The following is an 18272-nucleotide window of genomic DNA, read 5'->3' on the forward strand; positions in this document are numbered from 1 at the left end:
GAGGGGAGCAGGAAGGTGTCGGAGCCGCTGCAGGTTTGTAGAGGGGAGCAGGAAGGTGTCGGAGCCGCGTCGGGTTTGTAGAGGGAAGCAGGAAGGTGTCGGAGCCGCGTCAGGTTTGTAGAGAGGAGCAGGAAGGTGTCAGAGCCGCTGCAGGTTTGTAGAGGGGAGCAGGAAGGTGTCGGAGCCGCTCCTGGTTTGTAGAGGGGAGCAGGAAGGTGTCGGAGCCGCCGCAGGTTTGTAGAGGGGAGCAGGAAGGTGTTGGAGCCGATGCAGGTTTGTAGAGGGGAGCAGGAAGGTGTCGGAGCCGCTGCAGGTTTGTAGAGGGGAGTAGGAAGCTGTCGGAGCCGCTGCAGGTTTGTAGAGGGGAGCAGGAAGGTGTCGGAGCCGCCGCAGGTCTGTAGAGGGGAGCAGGAAGGTGTTGGAGCCGCTGCAGGTTTGTAGAGGGGAGCAGGAAGGTGTCGGAGCCGCCGCAGGTCTGTAGAGGGGAGCAGGAAGGTGTCGGAGCCGCTGCAGGTTTGTAGAGGGGAGCAGGAAGGTGTCAGAGCCGTTGCAGGTTTGTAGAGGGGAGCAGGAAGCTGTCGGAGCCGCTGCAGGTTTGTAGAGGGGAGCAGGAAGGTGTCGGAGCCGCTGCAGGTTTGTAGAGGGGAGCAGGAAGGTGTCGGAGCCGCGTCGGGTTTGTAGAGGGAAGCAGGAAGGTGTCGGAGCCGCGTCAGGTTTGTAGAGAGGAGCAGGAAGGTGTCAGAGCCGCTGCAGGTTTGTAGAGGGGAGCAGGAAGGTGTCTGAGCCGCGGCAGGTTTGTAGAGGGGAGCAGGAAGGTGTCGGAGCCGCTGCAGGTCTGTAGAGGGGAGCAGGAAGGTGTCGGAGCCGCTCCTGGTTTGTAGAGGGGAGCAGGAAGGTGTCGCAGCCGCTGCAGGTTTGTAGAGGGGAGCAGGAAGGTGTCCAAGCCGCTGCAGGTTTGTAGAGGGGAGCAGGAAGGTGTCGGAGCCGCCGCAGGTTTGTAGAGGGGAGCAGAAAGGTGTCGGAGCCGCTGCAGGTTTGTAGAGGGGGAGCAGGAAGGTGTCTGTGCTGCTGCAGGTTTGTAGAGGGGAGCAGGAGGTGTCAGAGCCGCCGCAGGTTTGTAGAGGGGAGCAGGAAGGTATCGGAGCCGCTGCAGGTTTGTAGAGGGGAGCAGGAAGCTGTCGGGGCCGCGGCAGGTTTGTAGAGGGGAGCAGGAAGGTATCAGAGCCGCGGCAGGTTTGTAGAGGGGAGCAGGAAGCTGTCGGGCCGCAGCAGGTTTGTAGAGGGGAGCAGGAAGGTGTCGGGGCCGCTGCAGGTTTGTAGAGGGGAGCAGGAGGTGTCAGAGCCGCCGCAGGTTTGTAGAGGGGAGCAGGAAGGTGTCGGGGCCGCGGCAGGCCTGTCCTTATGGAAGTAGCTGGCGTATATACAGTATATATACGTATAGACTTTGTAATCTCTCCTTCTATGTCTCTCCGCTTGCAGCTATGCTGAGGATGGTGTCCGCAGTCCTTCAGTTCGGTAATATTATTTTCCGGAAGGAGAGGAACACAGACCAAGCTTCCATGCCAGATAACACAGGTGAGCGTCTCTACGCCGATGGCTCCTTATCAGCATTGTGCTTCATGTAGGATCTCTGGCTGCTACAGAGGGGATTCCTTCTGTGAGTAACCAATCAGTGAGGAGGATTTGCACATTTTTGCACACTTGCTTTTTTATGTTAAATTTAAAGGGGTTTTCCAGTTGTAGACTATCGATGGCCGATCTACAGGGTGGGCCATCAATACTAGATCAGGGGTGTCCGCTGCTCAGGAACCCCGCTGATCAGCTGTTTGCCAGGCCAGTGCATCCTTGCACCCAGGGAGAGCTGCACTTGCTATTACGAGCGCCGGCTACTACACAGGAGTTGGAGTAGTGCTTCTGCCCCGACCCCGGTGTATGTCAGCGGCCGCTGCCTGGATAAGCCCTTTACATTATCCCCTGTTTGGTGGATAGAGGATAACTCGACATCCCCTGTAAGACCTGCAGACAAGTCATTTTGTGCTCCGTGTTGCCCCCCCCAAGTGACTTGGTATCTGTAGACTAAGGATTGCTGTGAGAACCTGAATTCTTCCTTGAGCCCTGTTCCACATACTAGTGACCACGGTCTTTCTATGTCTTAGCTGCTCAGAAACTTTGTCATCTCTTGGGACTCAACGTGACCGAATTTACCCGAGCCATCCTGATGCCAAAGATTAAAGTGGGGCGCGATTATGTTCAAAAGGCCCAAACGAAGGAACAGGTGAGAGTCCGATAACCTGACCACAAATGTACTTCTGATGACATACCAGACATTGGCGCTGATCTCCCTTATCTACAGGCTGACTTCGCCGTGGAAGCGCTCGCCAAAGCTCTGTACGAGCGGCTCTTCCGTTGGCTGGTTCATCGCATTAACAGAGCTCTGGATAGGACGAAGAGACAAGGCGCCTCATTCATCGGGATTCTGGACATCGCTGGCTTCGAAATCTTCGAGGTAAATCTCACCGTTTAGTTCGTACGTTTCTGCTGCCTGGAGGAAGTCCGTGTGCGCCGTACGTGTTCTTGGAATCGGGATCCTTCTCTCTTCTGTAGGAGACGCTCACGCGATGTAGACCGCTATCTGCAGGCCGCAGCACTGGAGCCGGGGACACTAGTAAATAGTACATACCCAGCGATGCACATACCGCATCCAGATCTTAGCTGTGTGTCAGCGACTAGAGCTGGCCATAGACTCCATAAGCATTAGGCATATTGAAATCCAGCAGGGAACGTCGGGCCCCAGCCATGTACAGCAGATCAGCCGCTGCTGCTACAATCTGCAGGTCCGACCAACATTAAAGGGATTGTTCAAGATGCACGAATTCGAGTCTCGGCCGACCCCGCTCTCGGCACCCCCAGCAAACGGCTATTTGGGATTTGTTTACTTGACTACAGTGATGACATGTTGTACACACGCGACTGCTGCAACCAATCACAGGCCTCCGCTGTACACGGCACGAGGCCGCTAGCGTCAGCGATTGGCTGCAGCACACGTATGTCCAGACAGGTCATGTAAACCTATTCTAACGGGGAGGATCAGAGCTCTGTATGGCCGAGGGATCGTTGGCGTATTTCTATGTCTCGGGCAATGCCTTAAAAAAATCAGTTTTCACTAGTTATTTCTTTTTTTCTATTTCTGGGAAACTTTTGGTTGCAGCTACTGCAGCACCCGTTGAGATCTATACTGGAATACGGTGGGGGGGGGGGGGGGGGGGGTGCACTTATGGAAGCCTTGCTTTTGGCTGAACCATTAACTTCTCCTTTGATGTCCTTTCCTGTCCGCAGCTGAACTCGTTTGAGCAGCTCTGTATTAATTACACCAACGAGAAGCTGCAGCAGCTCTTTAATCACACCATGTTCATCCTGGAGCAAGAGGAGTACCAGCGCGAAGGCATCGAGTGGAACTTCATCGACTTTGGTCTGGACCTGCAGCCTTGTATTGATCTGATTGAGAGGCCGGTAAGATGGGTGATCCCCCGCACCGCTCCCTACAGTCCCGCTCCGTTTATGTTCTGCAGCACTTTACACTTCATTCTAATCCCCGTTCTGCTCTGTGGTCCCAGGCGAACCCCCCAGGTGTTCTGTCGCTGCTGGATGAGGAGTGCTGGTTCCCAAAGGCCACTGATAAAAGTTTTGTAGAGAAGGTCATCCAAGAGCTTGGCACGCATCCGAAATTCCAGAAACCGAGGCAACTCCGAGACAAGGCGGACCTCTGCATCATCCATTATGCTGGAAAGGTGGGAGGCTGCGCGGAGCTGCTGGCGCCTGTCGGATAATGGGAACGTTTATATATTAGTGTTACATTAATGCCACGGGGTAAAATAAAACTGCAGTCCGGGGTACTAAATAAACATATAGGTGTAACAGCGCTGAAAGCGGAAAGCGTATAAAGCGTATAGCGGCGCGTCGCACAAGAGGCTCGATGCAAAGTAGATGGAGCGGCACATCCGGTGGGGGAAGACCTCTTTAGTGCTCCATTAGCAGCAGTTACTCTGAACCGAGGCACTAAAGATTAGAAGTATCCACCACCCCCGGACACGTATGTGTAGTCAGTACTCTGCACGCTATATACCGTGTGTCATGTCCCATTGGGATGGTATAAATGTCCGCCGGGGGGTGTTACTTATATCATGGTCATTTCTGGTTGTCGTAGGTGGATTACAAGGCTGACGAATGGCTGATGAAGAACATGGATCCTCTGAATGACAACGTTGCCACTCTTCTTCATCAGAGTACAGACAAATTCACAGCAGAGCTTTGGAAAGATGGTGAGTGCCGGGAGCAGTCCGATGAGGGTTTCCTTTGTTAGGGGGGTTTGCGGTTCTTGTAGTTGGACTTTTAGGAAACTTTTTTGTTTACAAAAAAATCCGATTACAAAGAAGAGGTTTTCAGGACTCCATATTGATGGTCTTAGCCATCAGATTGTGGGGGGCCTGCTCCCAGGACCCCCTGCACTGCACCCCTTCACTGCTTCGCACTCGCAGCTCAGTACATTCTGCAGCAGGTCTGTTTGGCACCGCAGCCCTTCGCAATGCAGTTACATTTAGGTGGATGATACTGAGCTGTGATACCGGGCGCAGCCACCATTGTACCTGGTAAAGGCCCTTTTACACGGCTGACAGTCTTCTGGACGTCGGCACAAGCGCTGATGTCGTCGCTAAGGTCGTCCGCGCTCATGCAGAGCATTCAAACAAAGACTTGCCACTGGCTTCTCGTCTGCTTTACCTCCTATGGGAAGCGCTGAGCAGGGAGCGTTTACACGGAACGACAAGCCAGTGAGCTTGAAAAGTCAGCTTAAACCACTGCGGATGGCAAGTGAGGGATTTTTTTTTCACATTGGCATTGAACGATTTCTGCTCAAATTCACAAGAGCCGTAAATAGAAAAACTTCTATCCCGGGGGTCCATGTGGAGCGGTCACATGACCAGGGTGAGCGCTGGGGCTCATCCTCTGTATCCTGGTCCGTATGCACGGCTGCTTTCCCTCACAGCAACCCGGAGGAGTGTGCAGGCGGGGCGGCCATGTATGAGCAGTGGCCTACCAAGGTAACGGGGGACCGGCACTAATGTCACCTAGTGGCATCCGTTCCCCATGGGGGGTTTTGGCCTCCATTACACTGATCTGTTTTCTTGCTCTGATGGATGGAGCAGCGCGGTCTTCTATGCTACTCCATCCCTTGTTTTGCGGTATAGTAACATACGAAGACCAAACCCGCTTCTTACAGCTCTCTGAGCAGCGTGGGAAGACGTCTTCATCCCGATGCCCTATTATGAGATGATGTCCCCACTGTGTGTGATCTCTGCTGTGTTCTGGCATTACTAACGGCTTCTTGTTTCTGCTCTCCTCTTCACTATAACTTTTCTTTCTCTTTTCGCTTTGCTTTTCCTTCCTTATTCTTTCCTTGAACACCATCCCATTATAATGACACAATCTATAATCCGGGCGCCCGACATATACGCTGTGTGTTCTCTGCTCCTCACCTCTATCTTTACAAACTCAACTAATATACTTACTATTGGGCACAACACTAATGTCCCGACACTGAACACCCCGTATGTCTACCCGCTGCTGTCCCGACACTGAACACCCCGTATGTCTACCCGCTGCTGTCCGGACAATCGCCACACCCCGTATGTCTACCTGCTGCTGTCCCGACACTGAACACCCCGTATGTCTACCCGCTGCTGTCCCGACACTGAACACCCCATATGTCTACCCGCTGCTGTCCCGACACTGAACACCCCGTATGTCTACCCGCTGCTGTCCCGACACTGAACACCCCGTATGTCTACCCGCTGCTGTCCCGACACTGAACATCCCGTATGTCTTCCCGCTGCTGTCCCGACACTGAACACCCCGTATGTCTTCCCGCTGCTGTCCCGACACTGAACACCCCGTATGTCTACCCGCTGCTGTCCCGACACTGAACACCCCGTATGTCTACCCGCTGCTGTCCCGACACTGAACACCCCGTATGTCTACCCGCTGCTGTCCCGACACTGAACACCCCATATGTCTACCCGCTGCTGTCCCGACACTGAACACCCCATATGTCTACCCGCTGCTGTCCCGACACTGAACACCCCATATGTCTACCCGCTGCTGTCCCGACACTGAACACCCCATATGTCTACCCGCTGCTGTCCCGACACTGAACACCCCATATGTCTACCCGCTGCTGTCCCGACACTGAACACCCCGTATGTCTACCCGCTGCTGTCCTGACACTGAACACCCCGTATGTCTACCCGCTGCTATCCCGACAATCGCCACACCCCATATTCATATTCCTTACTGTCCCGACACCGCCACACCCCATATGTCTACCCGCTGCTGTCCCGACAATCGCCACACCCCATATTCATACTAACTGCTGCCCTGACACCGCTGCATCCCACATTCATACTCACTGCTGTTCCATACTGACACCCACAACTGTTCCATCCCAACACCCACTGTTATGCCACCCCGATACGTGCTGCTCTCCCATCCTGGCACCCCCTATTATACTGACATACACTGCTATCCTGTCCCGATACACACAACATTCCATATTCATACTCTCTGCTATCCACACCAACACCCACTATTACCCGGCACCTATTATTGTACAAATGCCCACTGCTCTGCCATCCTGGCACCCACCATCATACCGACACCTACTGCTCTGCCATCCTGGCACCCACTATGATGCCGACACCCACTGCTCTGCCATCCTGGCACCCACCATGATACCGACACCCACTGCTCTGCCATCCTGGCACCCACCATGATACCGACACCCACTGCTCTGCCATCCTGGCACCCACCATGATACCGACACCCACTGCTCTGCTATCCTGGCACCCACTATGATACCGACACCCACTGCTCTGCCATCCTGGCACCCACTATGATGCCGACACCCACTGCTCTGCCATCCTGGCACCCACTATGATGCCGACACCCACTGCTCTGCCATCCTGGAACCCACCATGATACCGACACCCACTGCTCTGCCATCCTGGCACCCACCACGATACCGACACCCACTGCTCTGCCATCCTGGCACCCACCATGATGCCGACATCCACTGCTCTTTCACTCTGACAACTGCTAATATCCCATACTGGATTTTGTAATGTTTGACACTTAACCCATCTCACCCCCTGACATACAATATCCTTCCCCTCCTGGCAATGCTGTATTTCTTTAGATATCCAGAACATTCAGGCGGTTTATTTCTTTGACACCTACGCTGTGCTGCCGCAGGGCCCCGGTGAAAGTAGGTTATCGAGTTGTTCGCTCTGATCTCCATCCGCGGCGGCTGTGACTCACGCATCCAGCGATAGACGCTTCGCTCCCGCCTGCATTGTTTCTGTAGCCTCCCGCTTCCCGTCTTATTAAAGGCATGCTATATAACATTCAGGGCTCATACCGTGATATCACCAGGGGGAATCAAAGCCGAGAGATTTACCCATTGAATGAGTTGGGAGTCCAGAACAAGTTGTGCTGGGGGGCGCTGTGTGTCCGGAGAGGACCCAACCCATCAGCCTGGGGGGCCGCTTAGCATCACCAGAATGTTGCCTTCTGGGTAATGCTAGTGAATTCAATGCTATCTGTTTATAAAGCAACTCCCCGTTGTCAAGGAATGACTCTGAACTGCTATTCCTGCAGTAAGCGGCTCCGTGCTGAGATTCCCTTTTTGGGAAGAGATTCCCTTTTTACCGTGGTATAGGAACGCTAAAGACAGAAAATGCACAAAAAGTTAAAGAGAGGAAAGTATCTTGGCCGTTCCTCCCTTCAAAAGGTTGTGTAGGAAATGAGCATAATGGCCGCCGTCTGCAACCCGTAGGAAACCTATCCTGGAATGCAATTACAACGAGTTAATGAGGCCTTAGAAGAAGGGGGGCCCATTGGCCGCGGTGGAGCCTAGCAGCGGGTTAATTTCCTGCAGATCTGTTACATTTTCGGGCTGGTGGTCCGCTGAAGTGGTGGGGTGTAGCCAATGACGGCAGGGCTTAATCTTTGATTCCTACCGCACACAGGGCAGAGGGGGGGGGGAGGTTCCTGCTGCAGCCAATTACCTTGCAGTCAGACACAAAGCCTAAGGGTCCATTTACACGCAAAGATAATCAAAAGATTGTTTTGCATAAGCTGCTAATGGACACTAATGTGTCCTTCATTTGCATGTTAATGACCCTACGGGTATGCAGAGAACATAGCGGGTCTGTTCTCTGCATACAGCTCTATTGTCCTGCCACAGGCTGTCTGCTGAATACAAGGTAATCAGCAGATCACGTGGAGTATTCAGCACCATAGACCGCGAACACAGCATGCGGTCTGTGTTATCTTCACTCCGACTGAACGATTGATTTTATGCATAGCTAAAAATCATCATTCAGCCCAAGAGTGAAAGATGGGAGTATTTACACACTACGGGTATCACTCAAACGATGGCTATGAAGCGATAATAGTTGTGTGTTAATGGGGCTTCATACTGGTGGATCCTGTCAGCCATGTCCTCTCCTCTTCCTGCTCACCATCCTTTATCTAGCTGCAGCAGGAGCCTCCCCGCTCTGCTCTGCATGCTGTAGGAAACAAAGATTAAGCCCCACCCTCATCAGGTAAGCCCCCCCCTCCTCATTAGGTAAGCCGCACCCCTTCAGCGGACCACCTGCCCGATATTTGAACCGATCAGTAGGAGGGTAACGCGCATGTTCTCTGCAGGATTCCTACAAGATTGTTTCAGCATTGTGCAGACGGATGGACAGCGGGCCGAGATTACCCGCTCTTCACTGTAAAGCCTTATTTCTGGACTTAGTGTTCCTATAGGACCATTCAGGTCATCGGGGATATTGAATGTAGCCTGCCTTTGAGCGTGCCGGTCTTGTGGCGTTGTGGTCGCTTCATCCTGTTCCAGTATGAGACAAGTTCATGAGTGTTTTCACCATAGAATGTCTCGGCCCCCGCGGACGTCCGTGGCGTGCTCGTTGTGTGATGTGGACTGGATGAGTGTTTGCTTGCACACGTCTTCATGAAAACTCATGACCTATGAAATACCTTCATGTGCGCCTCGTATTCATCACTCTCTCTCTGATTTGCCTTCAGTGGATAGAATCGTCGGACTGGATCAAATGAGCGGAATGGCCGAGATGTCGTTCGGATCTTCATACAAGACCAAGAAGGGAATGTTCCGCACAGTTGGACAACTTTATAAAGAGTCTCTGTCCAAACTTATGTCCACCCTAAGGAACACCAACCCCAACTTTGTGCGCTGCATCATCCCCAACCACGAGAAGAGAGTAAGAGCATTACAACGTGTGCTTCCACATATAGGGGGCCGGAGGGGGCCGGAAGGTCTGCAGACCCGCTCACTTTTTGTGTTATGTTGTCGGCTTGTGCAAATCAAAGAAAAAGAAAAAGTTTCCCCTCGTTCTGTCACCTGTTCCTAAATGGAGGGTTGTGTTACCCAATGCCAGAGGGTAAACGATCATATACATTGTATCAGTCACACATCTTTGTATAATGTATATCTGCTTCATACACTGACCGCCCCTTTATTACCCCCCATCTAGTAGCGTTGGACTCCTTCGGCCTTCAGACCCGCAGCGATTCCTTGTAGCGTAGCCTCGACTCAGTGATGAAATGGTCCTGCAGGAATACCGGCCCCTGCGGACAGGAAGCTTCTTGTAGTTGCTGCAGATTAGATGGCGGTGCTGACATGTTCTGACCGGCTGACAGGAAGGGGTCAGCGATTCATGCTGCTTGTGCCAAATTCTGGCCTCCCATCAGCAACAGGAATCTGGACCCATCTGACCTGGAGATGTTTTTCCGCTGCTCAGTGATACAAGTTTTGCGCTCTTTTGCTCGCTGGAGTCTTTCTGTTCCTCTTAGACAGAATGGCGCTGGAACTGGTCGTCCGCTGTTATACCATCCGTGCGGAGGAACGGCGAGTTGTGTGTTCGGACACGTTAGTTGGAGCTCCAGCGTTGTATTCAGCTGACTGTGCAGCCTGTTGGTCAGAACGATTCCTGACATCCTCCTCCGACCCCTTTCAGTGATGGGTTGTTTCCGTACCCAGGATCCCCTTTCACTGGGTGTTTTCCTTGATCGCGCCATTCTCTGTATACTCTCCACACCGTTACATCAGTAAACCCTCCGCGGTTGGCAGTGAGCCCCCGGCTAGTCCAGCATCGACGACCGGCCTCGTTGGAAGTCGCTCCGATCGCTGGATTTTTCCATCTAATGTGGATTCACACTGAAACTGATCCGCGGAAAACTTGTCACGTGATTTTGTGCCGCACGCCGGGGTCACGGGGAGAATTACCGTACGGGGGAGCGCCAATCAGGAGAGAACCGGGGGTCTAATAAAGGGGCCGTTCAGTGTATATGCTATTGTGATATATGTATATGCTGCCTCGGGTCTATTGTTTTCCTCTTGCTAGGATTCTTGTAGGGCTTTTGGTAAAGCAGGTAATGAACTCGGCTGAGGTGAGCGGCCGATCATTGAGGGATTACTGATGTAGACGCAGCGTTGCGGCTTGGTCAGACCGTGGCTGCTTTAATGCAAGAGAAGCCGCTGGTTACCATCTAAAAGAACATTTCGGAGCACATTTATAACTCTGCCTCAAAGAGCAAATGTCCTTGTTGCCCCGAGCAACCAGTCTGGTAAAATGAACGTCGCACTGTGATTGGTTGCTAGGGGCAACAAGGACCGCTTTATAAATCTGCACCATAACGTTCTGTAGCAAAAATATAATCCTCCGTTTATCGTTTTATGGCCCAAACACAGGAGAATATTAAGAAATGTCTAGTCTGACGTTTGGGGAAGTCTTCACCCTTCTGCAGGCTTCGCGCTGTTTTTACCATCCATCTATATTCATTAGGCTGGAAAACTGGAGCCTCACCTGGTGCTGGACCAGCTGCGCTGTAATGGCGTCCTGGAGGGGATCCGGATCTGCAGGCAGGGCTTCCCCAACAGAATCATCTTCCAGGAGTTCAGACAGAGGTAAGAGTCCTGTACCGCCCCCTGCTGTGTTATAATGGGGTCCGTCGGCTTCCGTCATACCACCAGCAGTACATTTACATCACTGCTGTCCGGTCTCTGTGCAGCAGCCACATAGATTAATGTTTGGGATTCCGCCGTTGATCGCAGTCCCCACAGTGGGTAACGGGCCGGTACTAACACCTTGTCCAGGGGGCCGACACCACAAACAGCCAATCACAGTGCCGGCCAGGAAGGTTTGTGTTCCTCAGACTTTCCCAGCATGTCAGCGCTGTGAACCGTGTGTCTCCCCTTCTCTCCCCTGTCCGTGTGAGGAAAGCGTAGTATGTAAAACATTAACTAGCCCTTCCACACATGACCTCCTTTTATTACAGCCGCCTGTGCTGTGTAGTCGGTGACTGCGGTATTGGGGGCATTTTAATGATTTATCTACAAATAAATGACATTCTGTAAGGCGGCCGTTGGGCTGCGGATCCACATCACAAGCCACATGCTGCGAATTGCTATGATTCTCCGCTTGTGGACAGGGGAGGAAGCGCTCCCCACAGCAACGCTATAGAAAGTGTGCAGTGTGATCCCCGCGGCCGGATTATCGCCGCAGGGAACGAAGTGAAGATACGCCCGTGGACAGGAGGCCTTACGGCCCTTTTACACAGGAACCAGCATCGCTCAGGGGATGGAGGCAAAGCGGGTCGGGGATCGTTCCAGGCCGCCCGCCCCATTCACAGGAAGCAGGCGGTCGTTCAGAAGTCGATCACTGCCTGTTTAGAGGCCGATCGCCGTTCAGTTTTATGGATGCAGAAACTGAAGGACCAACAAGTTCCCACTCGCCATTTGTTTACACTGAACTACAAATGTTCCGATTCCCGCTGGATGCAGGTTTATCGGCTCGTGTAAAAGGGCCCCTAATATGAACCACGGCAGATCTCCAAAATGTGGCCTGAGTTAATATAAAAGGAAACCTTTTTTTTTTTTTAGGTATGAGATCTTGACACCAAACGCCATCCCCAAAGGATTCATGGATGGCAAACAGGCCTGTGCAATAATGGTAAGGACGCTTCACCTAAGACACTGCGCTCAGTCCGTTACATAGTGGTAATGACCGTAAAACATCTGGAGCCTATATATATATATATATGTGTGTGTGTGTGTGTGTGTGTATATATATGAATGTGTGTGTGTATATATATATATATATATATGTGTGTGTATATGTATGTATATAGTGTGACGTGTCCTCATTGTTGGGCTGCAGATCAAGGCTTTAGAGCTGGACCCCAATCTATTCCGCATAGGACAGAGCAAAATCTTCTTCCGAGCGGGAGTGTTGGCTCACCTGGAAGAAGAGCGAGACCTGAAGATCACGGACATCATTGTTCTCTTCCAAGCGGCTTGCAGAGGATACCTGGCCAGGAAGTAGGTTCCGGTAACACAGGGGGCGCCGCAGACTCAGTATTTACTGCAGATGATGGAAATCTCTTGGGACTTATTTCCTAATTTTCTTTTTTCATTTCAGAGCCTTCTCAAGGCGACAGCAACAAATGAGCGCCCTGAAGGTGGTCCAGAGGAACTGCGCTGCGTACCTGAAGCTGAGGCACTGGCAGTGGTGGCGACTGTTTACCAAGGTTTGCCATTATCACGATACATACCATGAGTGGCCTCTTTATTACCCCCCATCTAGTAGCGCTGGGCTCCTTTGGTCTTCAGACCCGCAGCCGTTCATCGTGGTGTAGATTCCGCTAGATAATGAAATCCTCCTGCAGGAATACCGGCCCCTGCGGACAGGAAGCTTCTTGTAGTCGCTGCAGATTAGATGGCGGTGCTGACATGTTCTGACCGGCTGACAGGAAGGGGTCAGCAATTCATGCTGCCTGCGCCAAATTCTGACCTCCCATCAACAACAGAGATCTGTATCATCTGACCAGGAGATGTTTTCCCGCTGCTCGGTGATGCAGTTTTTGCGCTGGCTCGCTGGAGTCTCGTCTTTCTGTTTCTCTTAGGCTAGCCGCATGCTACCATTGTTTCCTTCTGTTGTTTAGCTCTATCCTCTGAGCCAAATAACAGAAAAACCAGATGAGCTGGATGTGGGTAAACGGACTATAATGGCACGTGTTCGGCTTCCGGCATGCAAGGCCAAATGCTCGTGGACAAACTAGCGCAGCATGTTGCTCTATTACATCGGGGCTTTCTAGAAGGCGCTGCAACGGAGTCTCCAGTGCGGATGTTCAGCTGGTATTAGAAAATAATGGCACTGCAACTGTTGCTATAGCCCATCAATGCTAAAGAACGGGGGGCTAGTTGGATGGACAGGGGCTGCAGAGTCAACGATTCCTGACATCCTCCTCTGACCCCTTTCTGTGACAAGTTGTTTACATCCACAGGATCCCCTTTCTCTGGATGTTTTTTACCAATCGCGCCATTCTTGGTATATTCTCCAATTCTGTTACATAAAAAAAAAACAACTTATGGTTGGCAGTGAGACCCTGGCTGGTCCAGCACCGATGACCGGCCTCGTTGGAAGTCGCTCTGATCACTGGATTCTCCCATCTAATGTGGATTCACACTGAATCTGATCCACGGAAAACTTGTCACGTAATTTTATGCCGCACTCCGGGGTCACAGGGAGAATTACCATACAGGGAAGCGCCAATCAGGAGAGGGCCGGGGGTCTAATAAGATGGCCATTCAGTTTGTCTCACTAGTTTTTGGGGCCTGTGCCAGTGTCAGAGGGTATTTGGTAAAATGTGTATTGGTGTGTGCAGCATCCCAATCTGTATATCCACAAATACCCAAACATACACAAAAGACATGAGCTCTACGTAGAGACAGGGCCAGGTGACTGCGGATCGTCAGAACATGGTATGGTTTGTGTGATCGATGCTACACACTGCGGCTGCCATCTCCAGGCACTTAAGTCACATCCCGCCTGCAGTTTGCAGTCTAAGGGCCCTTTTATATGGACGACCGGTGGGACACAGAAGCCCGACAGGTTGTACCAGCAATCACTGGATCATCACCAGTAAATGGGGATGGAGCGGGCCGGGGATCGTTCGGCCCCCCAGCCTCCGTTCACAGTAAGCGGACAATCGTTCATAGACAGTGACTGCCTCTGGACCGGCTGATCGGTCGTTCAGTTTTCTGCATGCCTGAATTGAGAGACAAAAGACAAGTAAATGAATTGTGTTTCGCGGTTCAGTTGGCGCAGCGTTTACACCGAGCGATAATTGTTCAGATTCCCACTAGATGCCAGACGCTGAAAGAATAATCGGCCGGGTACAAGGGTCCTAAATCACGTTGGCATCGGGCGTTCTTCTTCATCTATGAGCCTGCAGCAATTAATGTGCAAATATTTCTTTCCAGAAAAGCTAATGGACGTCTTCCTTCCTGCAGGTGAAGCCTTTACTACAAGTCACTCGACAGGATGAAGTCATGCAGGCCAAGGTGGTAGAACTTCAGAAGGTCAAAGATTCCCACTTGAAGACTGAGCTGGAACTGAAGGACATGGGCAGCAAATATCAGCAGGTAAGAGAAAACTTGTGACGGCGCACCTTGTCCTTGGAGCACCATTTGCGGACTATAGACGGCTGTACCCGGCTGTTCACCCTGCCGGCTCGTTGCACGTCTGGAGAATTTGGAGTCACCGTTCTGCTGGGATCTCACGGCAGTTAGGCAAACTACCAGTAGATCTGGGTCTCAGTACCACCTTTACACTGACGATACCTAATTATACACTTCTTCCCCTGACCTCACACCTCTGCTCCCACACAATGCCAGTATGGTCTGTCCATTGTCTCTAACACTGTCATATCTCAAAAACTGAACCGCCATCTCCCAACGGACCTAAACCTGATATCTCCAGTCTGCGGTACCACCATGACTCCTCGGTGGCACACCCGCTGTCTTGGGGTCATATCTGGTTCTGACCTTTCCTTTGCTCCTCATATTCAGTCACCTGCTCACTCTTGTCACCCGCACCTCAAAAATATCTGCTGAATCCGCCCTTTCCTCACTGCGGAAATAGCAAAAACCCTATACCAGTCACTGCTGCGATGCTGCCACCCTGTGCCAGTCGCTGCTCTGATGCTGCGACCCTGTGCCAGTCGCTGCTCTGATGCTGCCACCCTGTGCCAGTCGCTGCTCCGATGCTGCCACCCTGTGCCAGTCGCTGCTCCGATGCCGCCACCCTGCGCCAGTCGCTGTGCCTCTTATCTGTTTATACACAAACCTGGATGTTGGTGGCCTCACACAGCTTTATGTATAGTACCCTATGTGTGTGCAGGGCCGACTGCATAGCTTGGCAACCATGGCCCTGCTAACTCTATTGCACTACACCTCATAGGGAGTCCCATTAGATCTGGCGTCTAGCCTTGATTCTGTTTAGTGGGCGGTCCCCACGGCTCATGGTCAATGAATGACATCAGATTTGATTGACAGTGAGCGATGGAGCCACGCACTAGACAGATTCAAGTGTTGGGTAGCCAAATCTAATGGGACTTGAATGGGGCAGTACATACAAAGAAACACTGTGGTAGAGTCAGCGGGGCCATGGATGCAAAGCGGTGCGGCCGGCCCTGCTGACCAGACATCCAAGGATACGATGGTTCCTCTTTAAAGGGATATTTTCAAGCTTGACAGAAACAAATGACATCAGTATTATTTCTGTAATAGGAGAAGATAAAATATCGGTATAATAGTAATTTTTCCTTCTTGCAGTTGTTTGAAGAAAAGAACATTTTGGCTGAACAGCTACAAGCGGAGACGGAACTGTTTGCCGAAGCGGAGGAGATGCGCGCCAGGCTTGCAGCAAAGAAGCAGGAGCTGGAGGAGATCCTGCATGATCTGGAATCCCGCGTGGAAGAAGAGGAAGAACGCAACTTACAGTTACAAAATGATAAGAAGAAGATGCAGCAACACGTGCAGGTAAAGTGGTAGCGCAGTCAGGACGCCCCCTTACTGACGCCCCGGTGCAGGGTGTCCGTTCTGTCCGCTCCCTGCAGACTCTGTGCGTTCCTGTAGGTTCAGTTATATTGTAAGGTTTTCACATTTGTTCAGTATCACTTATTTGCTTGTGGTCGTTTTCTGTTCTCGCTACTAATCAGGACTTGGAGGAGCAGCTGGAGGAAGAGGAGGCTGCAAGGCAGAAACTGCAGCTGGAGAAAGTAACAACCGAAGGGAAATTAAAGAAGATGGAAGAAGATATTCTCCTGCTGGAGGACCAAAATGCCAAACTCGGCAAGGTGGGTTCATTAATGGTGTACACCATTATATACCAATGCCCCCCATAATATAGGGCTACACCAAAACTAAGTAGTAACACAAAAAAAGCTAAAGGAGTATGAAGCCAATCAAGCACTTTATTAATTACGTACATATAAAGGCCCATTTACACGGATCGATGATCGCTCAAATGACAGTCTGAGTGACAGCTTTGAGCGATCATTTAGCATAAACTAACAAGTAGCGACTCAGCTACTTAATAGCTTAATAGCATGCAAATGAAGCCTTTAGCTGAATGCAGTTAATTGCCGGAGGGCTCTTCTCTGCATTCAGCTCCTTTGTTCTCCCACGGGTTGAATAGCTGAAACAATGCTATCAGCACTACCCACGGAGAACTCAGCGTGCGGTCCTGATAAGACCGCACAATGATTTTTAGGCTGGCTTGAATTTAACGATCACCTAGCAGTGCACGACGGCCGCACGTTTAGATGCACGCCACACAGAGAGACATGAATGCAATAAATAAGGGATTAAAGTGCATAACCAGTATTAATATACATATCTTAGTATAAGGGCTCATGTCCGCGGGCTGGCTGGATTCCGCATATGGGAGCCCACAGCGGAATTGGACCCTGCCGGCGACCCTGCATGCCTGTCTGTGTTTTCTTTTTTCTGTACTGCGGATGTGTGCGCGGAAGTGCCATGCAGCACACCGTCACACACGCGCAGTACAGGGGGTTTTTTTTGTTGTTTTTTTTTAAACTCCTGCTGTCCTGCGGAATCCAACTTCATTGGAAGCCGTCCGCACGGAATCCACACTTAAATGGAGCATGCTGCGGTTTTTTTCCCCGCACCCACTGATCCGCAAAACAAATCTGCATGCTTTAATTCAGGTGCGGACTATAGGCGGCTTTAATTGCGGATCTTCCGCAAATCAGATCCGCCCCTGAATATTGTGCCTAAGTCTCAGAGACTCTGAATAATTAATCACATGCGTACGTTAAAGATAACTAAGCCATATGCAAGGACAGTACCCACCAGTGCAACCAGGGGGCACCCCGACGCGAGTTTTGTTTCCGTCTTCAAGGGGTGAAGTGCGGTGTTACGTCCCGGCCCCACCTGCCTGCGACCGGCTTTCCCCTCTGGTCTGCACATGCGTTTAACCAATCCGAGAGCATATATCCACAGGCTGCATGGATACTGATAGCAGCCACTACCGGACTATCCCTATAAACCAAGAAAGAGTCCGCACAACAGACTGCAGAACACAGACGCCACAGAGAGGAGATTACTAGATCCGTACACACTGAAAACGATTTATGGTTCCTTTTATGGCAGGAAAGAAAATTGATGGAGGATAGAATTTCTGATTTTACATCAAACATGGCTGAAGAAGAAGAGAAAGTAAAGAGTCTGAGCAAACTGCGCACCAAGTATGAAGCCGTCATGGCGGACATGGAAGGTAAACCGTCTCCATTAACATGTACTGGCATAAAGCCCATGAGATGCGTCTGGTGGATGCAAGGGCAATAATGGTGATAAACCTTCCAGATCGTCTGAAGAAAGAAGAAAAGGGCCGACAGGAGATGGAGAAAATGAAAAGGAAGCTGGATGGAGAAACGTCAGACTTACAGGATCAGATCTTAGAGCTTCAACAGCAGATTGAGGAACTGAAACAGCAACTGGCCCGCAAGGAGGAGGAGCTGCAAGCCGCACTCGCCAGGTAACCGTACCTGCATTCTCTCGCCTGATCCGTTATTAAGGGTCCTTTTCCACGGCCGATAGTCGTATAGATTCTTGCTGGATTGCGTGAATCTAAATGGCTGTTGCTCAGTGTAAATGCCTGCAGCCACTGGACGGCGGACGATAATTAATTCACCTATCGCTCGTCATTCAGTGTCTCCAGACGATGGTCGGCCCATGTAAACAGGCAGTCATTCATTTAAAGGGGTTGTCCCGAGGCAGCAAGTGGGTCTATACACTTCTGTATGGCCATAATAATGCACTTTGTAATATA

General features: G+C 51.4%; 1 protein-coding gene across 2 annotated transcripts in view; it reads left to right on the top strand.

Moving 5' to 3' along the window:
- The window catches only part of LOC136631797 (myosin-10-like), a 150640-nt gene that overhangs the window by 93578 nt on the left and 38790 nt on the right, over positions 1-18272 (top strand). For both annotated transcript variants that reach the window (XM_066606165.1, XM_066606164.1), the window contains exons 11-26: positions 1480-1575; positions 2157-2275; positions 2354-2506; positions 3337-3510; positions 3615-3788; positions 4205-4319; positions 9142-9335; positions 10920-11041; positions 12017-12086; positions 12294-12454; positions 12555-12663; positions 14429-14560; positions 15752-15958; positions 16138-16275; positions 17594-17717; positions 17807-17978. In XM_066606165.1, coding sequence (XP_066462262.1) covers positions 1480-1575; positions 2157-2275; positions 2354-2506; positions 3337-3510; positions 3615-3788; positions 4205-4319; positions 9142-9335; positions 10920-11041; positions 12017-12086; positions 12294-12454; positions 12555-12663; positions 14429-14560; positions 15752-15958; positions 16138-16275; positions 17594-17717; positions 17807-17978 — 2260 coding nt within the window. The remainder of the gene's footprint in view (positions 1-1479; positions 1576-2156; positions 2276-2353; positions 2507-3336; positions 3511-3614; positions 3789-4204; positions 4320-9141; positions 9336-10919; positions 11042-12016; positions 12087-12293; positions 12455-12554; positions 12664-14428; positions 14561-15751; positions 15959-16137; positions 16276-17593; positions 17718-17806; positions 17979-18272) is intronic.

Source organism: Eleutherodactylus coqui, chromosome 6 (genome assembly GCF_035609145.1).
Source record: "Eleutherodactylus coqui strain aEleCoq1 chromosome 6, aEleCoq1.hap1, whole genome shotgun sequence".
Lineage (NCBI taxonomy): Eukaryota > Metazoa > Chordata > Amphibia > Anura > Eleutherodactylidae > Eleutherodactylus > Eleutherodactylus coqui.